Raw genomic sequence first — 14,094 nt, 5'->3', positions numbered from 1 at the left:
GCTCTTGAATGCATTTCTATTTTAATCCCCAACTTTGAATGCAGCCTGCCTTACTGGCTCCAGCAAATCGCCCTGCCCTGCCCCACCCGCCGCGCGCGCAGGCTGTGTCTGCGCTTTGCTGGCGTTACATCTCTTCCTTTGTGACTAAAAGTTGGTTTCATCAGCAAAGCATCGGCTCCCGCTCCACTCTGGGAGCTCGCCTGCCTCGGGAAGCCGCTCAGACCTGCAGCTTATGCGGGGCACGCGGGGGCATCTGTCGCCATACGTATAACTTTTAAATGGAAAATGTCTTTCTCAAAGGCTGTCGATGTCCAGTGGTCTGCAGTCCATGAGCAGTTGACTAGTCCAGGTGTTTCTGCTTCTGTTTCCGTGCTATGTGAATTGGGAATTCAAGAGAAGAGTGTGCAGGATGGAGGAGTTGAGGGTTTGTATTTCTGTTCTGACTGTACGGCAGTGACGGAGGGCTTGGGAAGGAACAGAAGGTCTACCTGGGGTCCTCTTCAGGAAAATAGTAATTGGTCTTTCTGTCGGCAGCTCTTTCTTTCAGAGCCTTTATCAGCTCTTAAGTACGAGAATGAGCTTTTTTTTGTTATGGGTTGTCTGTCACAAGCAGTATTCAGGAAGAACTTGTTTTATTGAACATGTTTTCTACTTTGTGGGTTTTATCATTGCATTTTGCCCCACTTATTGAAAACATAGCCAGTTAAGACTCTTAGAGCTGGACTGATTTTAAAAACTGCCAACTGTTTGTCTGTGCTTTAATAAGATGAAAATCGTAAGCTGAGACTATGAGACAGTGCTATTGCCTCGAGACTGTGGGTTTCTGCGAGTTTTTTAAGGAGATCATTAACCCAGGTCTATCTCTTCACAGGACAGTCGGCCCAATATGTCAAGACCTCTGATCACTAGATCCCCTGCATCTCCATTGAACAATCAAGGCATCCCCACTCCAGCACAGCTCACAAAATCCAACGCACCAGTTCACATTGATGTGGGTGGGCACATGTATACCAGCAGCTTGGCCACGCTTACAAAATATCCCGATTCCAGGTAACTTTAAAAAGCTTGTTCTGCATGTCTTTGGCAACTCCTTTTCTTCCATTTCATGCTTGGACGTCCTGGGGCTGTCTTAAAATGATAAATTTAGTTCCTTTTGTTTCAAAACTAAATTAGGTTTCTTTGTTTGTAGGAGGTTAGAGACTGACTTTTCTTTCCCTGCTCCACTATGTTTCAGACAGTGCTGCTGCAAATTCCTATGTGTATGTACTAAACCAAAGTCGATGGTAAAGAGCACTTACTTTCTGCCACCCACAACTCTGGGGCACTAGTTCTGTGGTTTATTACATTCAAAAACTGTAGTGATACTGCATTTAAGTCCAAAGGTGGGGGTGCTGGGGTATTTGTTTTGTTTCTTTTGGAGTAGAAATCGCTCTTCTGTAGTACCAATGTCTAATCTCAGATATGTCACTTGAGGTAAAGGCAAGATTGTATGTAAGAAAATATAGGACAGCATTATAACTGAATATTTTTTATTGGATCTTAGAACTTTTCAAATAATTAGACTCCTAACTCTCACTTACCTTCTAAATGAAACATTTATGGCTCTGGTAGCTTACTGGTATTAAGCAGTTAGAGAACTTCTGCATGCATGAGCAAGTGGTGTATGTAGAGTAGACGAAATAAGAGTGCAGCTTTAACAAAACAGCGGTGCATTGAACACAGTGTGTGATATTACGTGGTGGTGGTGATGGCAGATAAACACTGTAGTGATATTGTAATTCTAAGTGTTGGTTATCAGTTAGCAGGTGTTGATTGTGTCCACAGCATTAGTCTATACCTTGCACTTCATTGCCTGATGCTGCTCTAGAGGGAAGGCGGTGTTACCTTGTGGTCTTTCCAGCATTTGAGGGGGGGAGTTTTTGAGTTTCTTGATCCCACAACTTTGACTTGCCTTTCTGAAGGGTACAAGGTACACTTCGTAGGATGTGATTTTGTTCTAAGCATGGGTTTCACTGGTTCTACTGGTCTCTGTAGCGTTGCCTACGTAGTTTTAGGTGGGACTGGAGTAGTGCTTCTAAAACTATGAGCCTGATAGTGCTAGAGGAAGAGAACAGTAAATAAAGACATAGGAAGGAGAAGCAGCTGGGCACATGGCCTTTCTTATGACAACCTCCTCGAAGAAAGCCAGGGAGAGGGAAGTAATAGAAGCCATGCCAAAGGCAGGCCTGCCAGGAGAGATTGAAGCAATGTCTGGAAAAACTTGAACTGTTCTTCGAAAACCAAATCTATCATTTTGGGGAACTTTTTTTTAGGACCTGCGTGTGTTCAGCTCCTAGGATTTGTGATTACTTAGTCTTTTTTTCAGTAGTTGCAGTAGTGATGGTGTCTGAAACTGTTGTGTGTTCAGCATGAGAGGCTGCTGCTATTAATACATGGACCTTCTGTTTCCATGTCAAATTCAGTAGGACAGCATATTACTTTAAGTGGAGAAAGACTAAAATGTCTTTCATAAGTGTGTATGGTGGCAGTGGAATTTAAGCTTAATGTATTCTGTGTTCAATTGAGCCATTGTAGCACTTGAAAGTGGAAGCTACGACTGTAGTATCAAAGACAGTTTAATAAATTAAACATTTTAAACCTCTTCAAACATAATTTAAAGAAAACCCAAACTTTGAGTTATAGTCATTCTGTTTCAAGTTGTTCTGACATGCGTTTGTGTTTCAGTTCTGACAGTAAGTGTCTTTTGAACCCCTTGATGAGTAAATATTTCAGCGTAGCTGTTAGAACCTGGAATTCCCAGCCTACTTCCAGAACTTGAGGGGTTTTTTTTTAACATTAGCAGCTTCGAAAGAGCAATTACTAAACTCGTCTGGATGTCAAGGCAATGGCATGAAGCAATAAGCTGGCAATCACAATATAGTCATTTGCTTTTTGTCTGTGAAATTTCACCTTAACTTTTTTCCAATGGGGCAGGTGTGTATGTATGTGTGTGTATATATGTATGTGTGTATATATATATCTCTATGTGGTGAGTGCTGGGCACAAATTATCCAGTAATATTTGGACCTTAATACAAATTGTTCATTGGAGCCTGACCTGGCCAGTCTATATCTACATTCTAACTTCGTTAGTGCTAGATAGTCAAAGGTTTTGGTCAACGTTGCTTTTATGTTTTCTTTTTCTACCAATATCACATGTGTGAACGAGATCAAAACTAAGGCAGGGTCTCATAGGGCCTATTGAAGCCTCCTGAGGCTTACTGTCATATGAAGTATTGTCTATGAAAAATAAGGTCTTGATTATCTTGCCTGAAAGAGCACTGCTTCGGGGATGAGTCAAGGCATAGGTTGCAGGCACCAGCATCGAACAGGTTGAGACATGAAAGTCATTAGGCTTCTGACTCGTATTACATGTAGTCTAAGGGCCAGAAGCCTAAAATGAACCTTTCATCTGTGGGCCAGGTACCAGAGTCATCTTTCTTTGAGAGATTGAAAGGGTGATATCCAAACCAGGAGCTTTGCAGTGACTGTGACTTGCTGGTGTGAAGGAGACCTATCCTGATAGAGCAGTCTCTGCTCTGGAGCAAGTGTACTTCTCCTTTCGGGTTCAGTAGCATCTCGTCTTGTGCCTCTCTATTTTCTCCTTCTTGGACAGTAAAGTAGGAACTGGAAAGAGTACTTTAAAAAGGGTTCCGTAAATGATATCAGGTGAAGACTTGTAGCTTGCAGGGCACATTTTCTGTAATTCTTTTGTTAGATCCCCCAAACTGGTTTGTGACTTGATATGTAAAAAGCCTACTCACAGGTATCCATTCATTCCTCCAGAGAAACGCAGGTGAGACTATAAAAGCATCTTGATACTGGTGCTTGGTCCCTGCCCTTTGCTACGGAAAGACCATTGAGGGCTTCTCTCAAATGCTCTTCTGATTGAAGAACTCAAGGAATCGAAGCCTATCTGTGTTTTGGCCTAAGATTAACACAGTGAAGCAATCCAACAGACAAGCAGCTTGTCTAACAGATGGTTTGAATTGAGTAATCCTTGAATTTTAAATTCTGAAGCTGAAATAATGCTAAAAGCAAAACCAAATTAATTTGAAAATCCAGTAGCATAGAATTCAAAGGAGCCCAGTTATATTCCAGACCAGGGGGAACCTACTGTTTCCTCAAGGAAGATCCCATATGATTATTTTATCTTGTCAGCAGGCTGCAGGTTCTCCCAAGCCACCACTGAGACCATGCCTCAGACATGATCTCATGCAGATGAATAATACAATTTGCCAGACTTAGGCTTCAAGAAGAGGCAATTTGAATCAGTATGTCTACCAAGAAGACCTAACATAAGATCAGTCTGCTGAAAGAAATACTAGTTTTCTTTAAATGTCTGAGAAGGGGGCAGGTGTCCTTTTGTGCAGCTCTCCACCAGGACTGTAGACTTTGACACATTCACCCATATACAGATTGTTCCTCCTGTTTTTGAGTTGGTGATTGATGGTTATTCATAAGTCCATGTGAATGGACCAAACAAATTGTTTCTATTCTGAGAGAAGTCTTACAGTTTTGGAATTTGTTCTGTTTTGAACTAGATCATGCCCTCCTCTTCTCAACAACCTTTGGTTTACTTGAAGTTACCAGATCTGCAGGATGATATTTGACAACGCAAAGTTCTCTGTTAAAGATTTGGGTGCACTAAATTTTTTGTTATTTTGTTTTTTGCAAGTGAATATTTTAAAAAAAAGGTCTGCTCTCCACTGCCCAGAAAAAAAACTGAAATTTTTTGTTCCAGGGAAGATGGATATAAGCTGAGGGTCTGCTAAAGGAGCCTTTATCCCCCGAGAGATGAAGCACACATGCATGCTGTCGCATTGTTCCCTGTGGTCACCAGAGAGTCGGAGGAAAATGGGTGGAGGTTTTAGGATTTATCGTTGAGTAGAGGAAGCACAGGCCTGTTAGTCCTGATGTTTGAACCTGAGCAGCCTATTCTCCTTCTTTCAGTACATTATCATTTTGCAGTAGGATTGAACGCTTTGCTTAGAGTCAGTATTCCTACATCGCTCAGCCTTAATGCTGTCTGTATGTTATCTACCAAAATTTATTGTGCGCCATGCTAAGACAACCTCAACTGACTAATCAGAACTAAATGGGAAGATGTTTAATTTCGATCATATGAGCATCAGTTGTCTGATATCTCTGATATCAGCAATATCAGCAGTGTTGTCTATCTCATAGGTTCAAAGCATCTGGACTTTTAATTAGTTCTGTCCAGTCATCTGGTACATATTTTTGCATAACACCATGGAATTGGATTGCCACATCCTGTATTCCCACCATAGAAAAGGAAGATTTCATTAAAAACCAGATATATATTTCTTTGTAGAACCTTTCGGGGGTATCTGTTTGCATTGCTGCATCTCCCATCTTGAGTTAACTCCCTGTGTATGAAGATGGATTCTTCTTATATGGTATTTCACAATACTTCCAAATTTCTGCCCAGGGCTGTTTCAGGTTTTCATATGAACCAATCCATTCATGTCCCAGTTTTCTTACCCAATCTTCACTCTCAGCCCTCAGGGAGATTAGATTTCACACACTTGGATCCAGTTAGGACACTGGCATTTCTTTGGTTGGTAAGGCTTCCTTTTGCATCAAGAGCACAGAATTACTTAGGAGAATGCCCAGACTGTCCGTGGCCTTTTTTGACAGTTTACGATCAAGATTTTCCCTTCATAGGTGACATAGGTGGACCTCCAAGGACATGCTATGAATTAGGCAGGTTAGCACTGTTTACCTGTTTCAGAGCTTTGGCAATTTCTGTTGTCTGTAGACTGTTCCCAGTTCCAAAATAAGATGTCAGTATGGCCCTTAGTTCAAACTTCTGCAGGTTGCAACACCATGCTGGAGACTTGTGGTTCAGTATGAGGTCTGTTGAGATCGGGATGTTCTGCACTTTCCATGGGGCTCCCTCTGTAATGTCTCCACCAGAGCAGCCCTGTTGCACGTTTCCTGCTCACCTTGGATAGTACGTCTCAAACTGCTGTCATGTGATGCTGACTGGCTAAAGAAAGAAATCCAAAGTTTTCTAACTAATGAGAATGTAGGTTGTGTTTTTTAAGGAAATACTAACAGAACGGGTGTTATTATGTCTTCATTTCCGCTTTCCCTATTTGGATTCATCTTCCTGAAAGGCACATCCCTAGCTGTGGAGATATTTGGTGATCTTTCTTGAGTAGCAACATCAAAGCCTAATGAGGTGGTAGCTCTTAGATCACCCTGACTCTACAGTAGCTAAAGACTACAATAGGCTTGCGCTTTTTAAGCTTGTGTTGCAAGTTGTAAAGAGCAAGCTTCCTTGAGAGTTTTCAATACTGCTATACACTAGCTCAGCTCTGTTAGTGAGTGGTCCTGATTGCAGATTTTTAATATTTTGTAACATTCCTGGCAGGAGGAGAATAGGCAGAATAAGTTGGCAGAGGCTCAGTTTAATCTTCATTACCTATCCTGTCTTGCTCATCTAGTTATTCACCTTTTATATTTCATCATTTGATTGCTGCATGGTCTTGTGGAAAGAGAAGAGGGAGGGCTTGGGATAGGGAAATACACTGACTCTCTCACTGACCCGTCTGTGACCGTTCTGTGATTTAACTTTGAGCTTTCATTGCTCCCTACCAAGGTTAACAAAAAAGCAATTTGTGAAATGCTTTGGGATGATGATTGCAAGTGTGAAAGATTACTATCTCTAAGCATAAATATTTATAGATGCCGGTAACTGAGATGGAAACAATTGATGATGTTGGTATCATCAGTAACATGTATTAGTAAAAAATGAAATGTTGATTCATCAGGACCAGACCTAATACAGTTAGGCAGTACAATTGTTTTGGTCGGTGTAACCACATTTACAAACTTGGGGAAAAAATACGAACGGAACTGTGAATGTTAGTATACTTTATGCCTATTTCAAGAAATTCAGAGAATTTACACAACTGATACTGTGAAGAGAACTCTTTTGTAACACACATCTGTCAATAAAGAGCTCAGGGGGGTATTTTCTCGTCCTGGCTGAACCAAGATTATTTGTATCTCTAGGTGTGTATATTGAACTTAGGGTATATATTGACCTCATTTTGCCTCAATTAATGATCACCACAGGTCAGTCATCGCTGTTGGCTCAGTAGCAGTGAATATTTTCTGAGTCTTAGTCCTGTAATATTTTTAACTTGCAAGGTCAGGAAGTCGTTGCTGTTGCTTGTGGCTGGTGACTAGGTGAAAGAAATAGCACGATCAGATTAGCAGGTTCTCACATCATGTGGTCAGTAACTGGTGGTGACTCATCACTGAAAGGGGCGACGGAGTTGATGTGTTCCTGTTCTAAGTGTCAGTAAAAGTAATTTTGTGTATTATTTATTTGGAGGATAAAAAGCAGTGTTTTCCACTTGTTCAATGTTTTTGCACTCAAGTGTGTAAAATGACAGTGAAATCAAGATAGCGGATTGTTAGAGTACTCTTTGAACGTACGCAGACCCAGAGAAAGTAGATGTGCAGACTTGCTATTGTAGGGTTTCGTGCCATACTTAATTATGGCTGCATGGCTATGACACTGTGGACAGAAATATTCAGGGGAGTAAATTTCTACATCCAGGAGAGTTACAAAGCTAAAGGCTTCAGCTCCTTATTTCTGAGGCTAGTAGTCCTCTGAAGTAACAAACATTTTTCTTGAGGGGGAAAAAAGAAAATCCATATCCATATTGTCAGTATGGCTCATAGATCCCTTTCCCAGTAAGCTTGTGTGAGATTGTGTGGTTTGGATCAACCTGTAAGTCAGGGAGGGGGGAGGTTGTCAATAACTAGTTGAAAGGTCTGTGCTCTGAGAAATCCTTTCTTTGCAAAGGCTTCTTGACATCAGCTCCGTGGATGGAAATTTGTCAATGAGAAACGGTTTGTTGTTGTAGTGTTTGCACTTTTCTACCCAGTAGCGTGGCTTCATAAACCAGTCTGAAGGCACCCAAGCAGTATTTCTCACTCTAACCACCCAAGAAATGCTCAGGGGGAGGAAGAAAGGAGTGCTGAGTCTATGGGTCTTGTTGGTCTGACAAGGAAAAGCCCATTAGAAACTGAGATGGCACTGAAGTACTCTGCTTATCAGTCATTTCTGATAGGGTCTAGGTTTGAACCATAGTCTTCAGGTTCAGTCGTTTGTTTTGCCTTTTGCTGTGCTCAGTCCTTGCACTCAGGATCCTCTGTATGTTCGCACTGGGTTCTCATCCTGCTCCCACATAAACTGTTTATACTTCATCGGCCTTTCATAAATTACAATGTAGTTGCTAAGCAAATTGGCATCTAGTACGTACATAATTGCAGAAGTAAACATTTGGCTTCCAGTTTTACTGTCAACACCCGGCCACCTCTTGGGTGTGTTTGGAGCTTTAGGATATAGATTCCAATTTCTGGCTTACTTCTTTCTGGTAATGATCAACCTTCTGGCTGGGTTTCAGATATACAGTCTGTTTGCCATTTGGGGATGTATTTGCAAAGGTTGCACAGGAAATGGTGAAGACTGCTCAGGATCCAATGGCTATCTGCACTCGTTTCAATGCAAATAATGCATAAATGCTGTGTTGGCCAGGGGAACGTCACCAGTTCTTGTTACGTGGATGTGTCCTCTAACTTAACTGGTTTGCTGTTTATTCAAATGTGGTCATGTCACAACCAGACAACTGTCATCTGGCAAGTTTTATTTCTCCTTTGTCACTTGTTCTCGGTCTTTCTTTCCCCTTAGTCTACAGGTCTCAGGATGTTGCTGTCTCTTTGACTCCCCGCCCTTCAGTATCTTTTTTCTGTCTCCATTCTACTCTGAACATTGATCCTACTTCAATCATCTCAATTCCCTCATTGCTTTGTCTTAATTTCTTTTTCATCTACGCTTTTCTATCTCTGTTGGAAGGAGTCAGAGCTCACAAAGGTCACGAGTGATCTTTACCGGGCCAGATCAAGGCCCATTGCTTGCTTCTTGTCCATTTCTCCCCACCCAGCCTTGGTTTTCTGGCTGCTGTTAATGGTGAGCTTCCTTTGAGTAGTTAAGCAGCCAGCGTATTTTATAGATATCTCAGATGATGCTTTCACTGTTATTGACATCAGTTGAAAGGATTTTCTGAGACTTATTGATATTGATTTCTTTCACCGAGTCTTTGAATTACTGATCAAATAAACTATTTCTAGCTGTGATGTATACATGAGCTAGGATCTGGAGGACTTTTCCAGCACAGTTGTGTCTACACCTCATTTGGACAGTTTTCTAGGCACTTTCAGTTTCTGCCTGCTTCAGAGAACTGAGGGGCTCCTGCAACAGTTTAAAAGCATTTAAGCTGAGCTTATAGCTACTTCTTAAGGCAAGCTTTGTAGGGGCACGCCTTTAGGAAAGCAGTGGTCTCACTGTCACCTTCCCAGCCAGTCCTTCTGCTGTGCAGCGCCATGTGCGTAGACTCTTGGGCTGGCTCAGATGCTCAAAGCAATATAGCGCAGCGCTCCACCTGGACTAGTTTATCCTGCTTCCAGCTAACTCAGCTGTGCCGCGTCTGGTACCCAAGCTAATTACTGAAGACCTATCTTTTGTATTTCTACACACTGCTGCATTTTGCCGAACAGGCTCTCGGTGAAGGAGAGCAACACTGGCAGTTCAGTTTCCATGAATTAACTTTCAGTTTGTGAAGGATTGAAAAGGTGGAAGGGGACAATGATAGAAGCATTACAGGGTTTCTTTTCATAAGGTGAGGTGGTTGAGTATAGCAGTATTAAACACAATGGGGTGTACTTCAGCACTTCATCAATTTATAAAGATAAAAATTAATTCTACCTCTTAAACCCCAGTAGGGTTTTCACGTAATAACGTGATGTGCCTCTCAGTCAAACGGTAGACGTAATTGTTCTTTAAGTGTCCTATTAAAATACCATTCCTTTCAATTAAAAATTGTACTTGTGTTCTCGCGCAGGCCGTATTTGAACGGTAAAAACTCCGTTCGCGTGAGGTGCGTTGCAAGTAGAGAGCTGTCATGAGCTGTGTGACACACGGGTGAAACGGGAGGAGTGATTGAAGTCCCAGTGCGGCAACACGTGGCTTGCCTTTGGCTCCCGCTGACACGGAGGGAGATGGAGGGATAAGCAGCATCTCCCAGGACCACACCCAAACCCTTTACATTCCTTGCCTAAGAACTCGCTCGTAGTTACTTCTTGTGGCATAGAAAGTTGTAATACACAGCATTTGCCGTAAGTGTGTCACTTCAGAGCAAATGATGGATTATGTCCTTCCACACCCCAAAAGTCGTCTTTGTGCTGTTATTAAAAAATAAATGTTGCAATGTTGAATGGGAAATATTTTCTGCCATACAATGAATTTGTTTTGTTAGGTTGCCTGGATGTAATTGCAACAATGTCGGTGTATTAAACCCTTGTCACCGGTTTTCCTGCCACTACACCAGCGCCAAGGACTGCTCTGCGTAGCAGCTCTGTTGCTGTTTTATCTCCATCAGCAGTAGAGATTATTTTGCTCCTGTGAAACTTTTTTTTCCTCATTTTGTTGCACGTATGCACGCTATAAATTACAGCTCTGTGCGAATGCTAACCACAAATCCTAAACAGTAGGAAGCGCTGCCATGCCAGAGAGCGGCTCCGCTGGGAGCTGGTTTTAGGTTCGCCCGAACTTGCCAGCGATCCGAGGGGAAGGCGTTCCAAACTGGGAAGGTCTGCCGGGCCCCTTCTACCCAGCTGAAAATTGATCCCTCTTAAACAGTTTAGAGGGCCCTCGGGGTCTTACAGCTTACATAAAAAATGAAAGCCCTTCCTGTCTTAGAGCAGCGCAAGCAGTCAATACAAAAAGAGAAAAATGATCTTTTAAGTGTATCCCCTTGAATCCATTATCTTGAGGGCCCGTGCGTGATGCTTCATCAAAACATCATCGTCGCAGTGATACATGGGGGAGAGAGAGAGGTGGCATTCGGGGGATTTCAGAGAAAATGCTGCAGTACTCTCGGTGCCGCAGGACAGGCTAAATACGATACAAGCCAGAAAATGAGAGCTGCAGAAAAACTGATATGTTCCTTCTTCTAACAAATTGATTTCATATTTTACATGTTTGAAACAAGCAAATAATTCAGGAAAAGTTTTGAATGGTTATTTTGAGGTATAAAAGCCGTACTCGGCATCTTTACAATAATTGCTTTCCGTTAGATTACAAACTTTCAGACTTTTTCTATTACAATGATAAAGAAAATAGAGGAAAGAAAAATCGGTGTTTGTACCATTGGTGCATCCTAGCCTTGTTTTGGGAGGTAGTGAAAGGGTTGGATTGCACTATCATGAGCTAAATTGTGTTGAATTTCTTGTTCCTGTGAGCAAGTGTAAGAACTGTTTAGTTTTTAAGCACTGAAGTTTTTAAAATCTTTTGCATGCCTGTATTAATGGTTTGTATGTTTTTCTTAGACTAGCGTGAAAGGAAGGTCTTTCATATCTGTTGTTCTGTGTTTGCTTATCTACTTAATGGCATAGTGGTAGTTTTTTACCAGATTACATGATTAGGAGCTGATCTTTTGCTGTTGGTATTTCCTTACTGCAAGTAATAAGGATGTTGCTCTTTGGTAGATTATATGGAATAAAACAGAGGAGAAATCAGACTAGTTTCCAATAATCAGCAGCATTAATAACTCAGAAGTGGTACTGAAAAACTGTATTTTTTTGGAGGGCAAAGGGAAGAATGAATAAGCCGTATTTTTGAATGCAACCGAGTTGTCAAATGCACATGCTTTGGGGTGTCCTCCATTTCCTTTGGTGAAAGGTTTGCTTAAATAAACTGAGCAGTAGGCAGTGGGTGTGTGCCTTTGCACAACAACATACACCCAGGTGCTTTGTTGGCCAGGGTGATCCCAAAGGCAGAGCTCTGTCAACGTTCCTAATTGGTTATTACCCAATAACGCACACCCTCCAGTGTCTTGGGACTACAAAACACTTTTTACCTAGCCTTCCTACATGAATAATGAAGCACTTCAAATGCTCACCCAATTACATTCAGCCTCTCTCTTGACTAAGGGTTGCCAAATGCAATTGGACATACTTCTGACATAGAATTTCAGGCTATATCTATGTTGGAAGGGTTTAGTCATAATTCTTGACTTCTGGGGAGAGATTAGATAACACCACGATGGTAATTTCTCCAGCCTCAAAAGCTATTGTTTATTTACTTCTGCTATTAAATTCTTGTTTACTAGCAGTATCATTTCAGAGTTTTAGAAAAACGTATTTTTTTTATTTATTTTATACTTGGAGCTTGTCACATGAAACTGCTCATGTTCTGTTTGAAACAAGAAGATGATTTGCTTGTTCTCCAAGTGCTGTAGATACAGCTGCGTATGACTGAAGTCACCATCAAGCATATGAAAAGTAGGCAGTTAGCATGTATACTTTTCAAACATGTAGACTATATTTATTTTCCCCTTCTGGTTTTTCAAAACATTTTGCTGCCCATCGTGATTGGCTCCTGATATGCCAGCGTCTGATTTTTAAAAGGATTTTTCTCATGTCTTGCTAATGTTCTCAAAAACAATGTCCTCCTTTTGTGGAATATTAAGGTTTAATTTTACTTTACTAGCTTCTCCTGTGAATAAACTCCCCTGAATGTTAATCTTCCCTCCGGCCTTCCAAAATGAGACGACGGTGTTGTGCCATAGCCCTGCTCGTGCCAGTTTGCAGTAGTGCCGCAGGGAGTCGTGCTGGCTCCCGCATGCTGCCACGGAGGAAAACCCCCTGACAGCGTCCGTCTTTTCGGTGTGAAGGAGGTGCGCGAGTAGGGAAGAGGGGATAAATGCTGTTCTAAGGAAGATGTAAGCTGGGGGAACGGCGGCAGGAAAGCCGCTTCCCCGCTTGTATTTCCCCCGTGGAAGACCTAACTCACAGGAAAGAAACAGGAGGAAAAACTGCTGCTTTTCTGTAGTTAAAGCGTGTTTGGAGGCTCCGCTTTTTATCAGGCGTTCTCATTTTCCCAGCTTCTAATATTGTTGTCTCATAAAGCTGGGCCTTGGGCCATGCCTTTCCTACCGGCCCGTTCTTCCTTAGCAGCTAACCCCGATAAACTCATCAGCAGAGCTACAATTGCGCTTTCCCACTTCTGCGTTGGATTAATGGTGTAGCTCTCCACAACTGAATGGACCGCAGAGGTCTGGGTTCCAGGTGAGCGTTTAATTTCCCGCTTGGGAAGTAGAAATAAAAGCCCTAATCAGGTATGTTTCGTGTGTCTCTCTCCGGCAGGCTCAACAGAAGGAAGGGTGAAAAGGATGCGACTGGGAGTGGCTGTTGGCCTGGTGTCATTACAAGACACAAAGCTTTGGTTTGAAAATAGAAACAGCGGGTATGGCTCCGACTTTCCGTTGCATTTAGCCTCCGTGTGGGTCACTTGATTTCCTATTAAAATGCTAAGTAGCTAAATCAGAGGTGTGAGTCCTTCTTCCTTCTCTCTATTAATGAAGTCCTGAAAACATGACAAACATGAAGGGCCCTAGGAGCGATGAAGAACCTACAATCGGCTTCTGTACCATGCAAAAAAGCATAAAGCTGGTAGTGCAGCACTCATTTAAAGAAGAAAAATCAGTCATGTTGTTCTCCAAACCTGTCCCCGAGCCTGCAGAAACTGCCGGGGCGTGCCGGGCTGTTCCTGATTGGGACAGCTTGGCAGCGGCTCCTCCGGGAAGTGTTTCTTCCAAGGGCCCTTTCTGTTGGTATGAAGGACTGCGGGAAGGACCTTGCATGCCTGAATATTTTTCGTTGCAGTGAGCTTCCACTGGGAAAGGTGAGCGTTGATGAAAGCTTTATCAGCTGGAAACTGAAGAAACTGCAGTCAGGACAGAATAAATGGGGTGAGGTCCCCCTGAAAAAACAGGGTCAGTGAAATCTAGTCCTGATAAAGGTCAAGTTTGTTGTAGCATGTTGCTGACTAAATGTACATACGAAACTAGGGCACGTCCGTCATAGCACAGAGAGTTTATTTTCCTCATTGCAGTCCTAATATTACTCTGCCCTCGTAACAAAGGGCTTGCAGCGGCTCGGCGGGCGGTGAGGG

General features: G+C 42.3%; 1 protein-coding gene across 1 annotated transcript in view; it reads left to right on the top strand.

Annotated features, from left to right (window-relative positions):
* Positions 1-111: 111 nt before the first annotated feature.
* The window catches only part of KCTD1 (potassium channel tetramerization domain containing 1), a 34,132-nt gene continuing 20,149 nt past the window's right edge, over positions 112-14,094 (top strand). The window contains exons 1-2 of the mRNA XM_010290065.1: positions 112-376; positions 872-1,050. Of these exons, the coding sequence (XP_010288367.1) occupies positions 887-1,050 (164 nt within the window). The 5' untranslated portion in view covers positions 112-376; positions 872-886. The remainder of the gene's footprint in view (positions 377-871; positions 1,051-14,094) is intronic.

The sequence above is a fragment of the Phaethon lepturus genome, unplaced genomic scaffold (assembly GCF_000687285.1).
Source record: "Phaethon lepturus isolate BGI_N335 unplaced genomic scaffold, ASM68728v1 scaffold25976, whole genome shotgun sequence".
In the NCBI taxonomy this organism is placed as follows: Eukaryota; Metazoa; Chordata; class Aves; order Phaethontiformes; family Phaethontidae; genus Phaethon; species Phaethon lepturus.
This window is presented reverse-complemented; position numbering and strand designations above follow the sequence as displayed.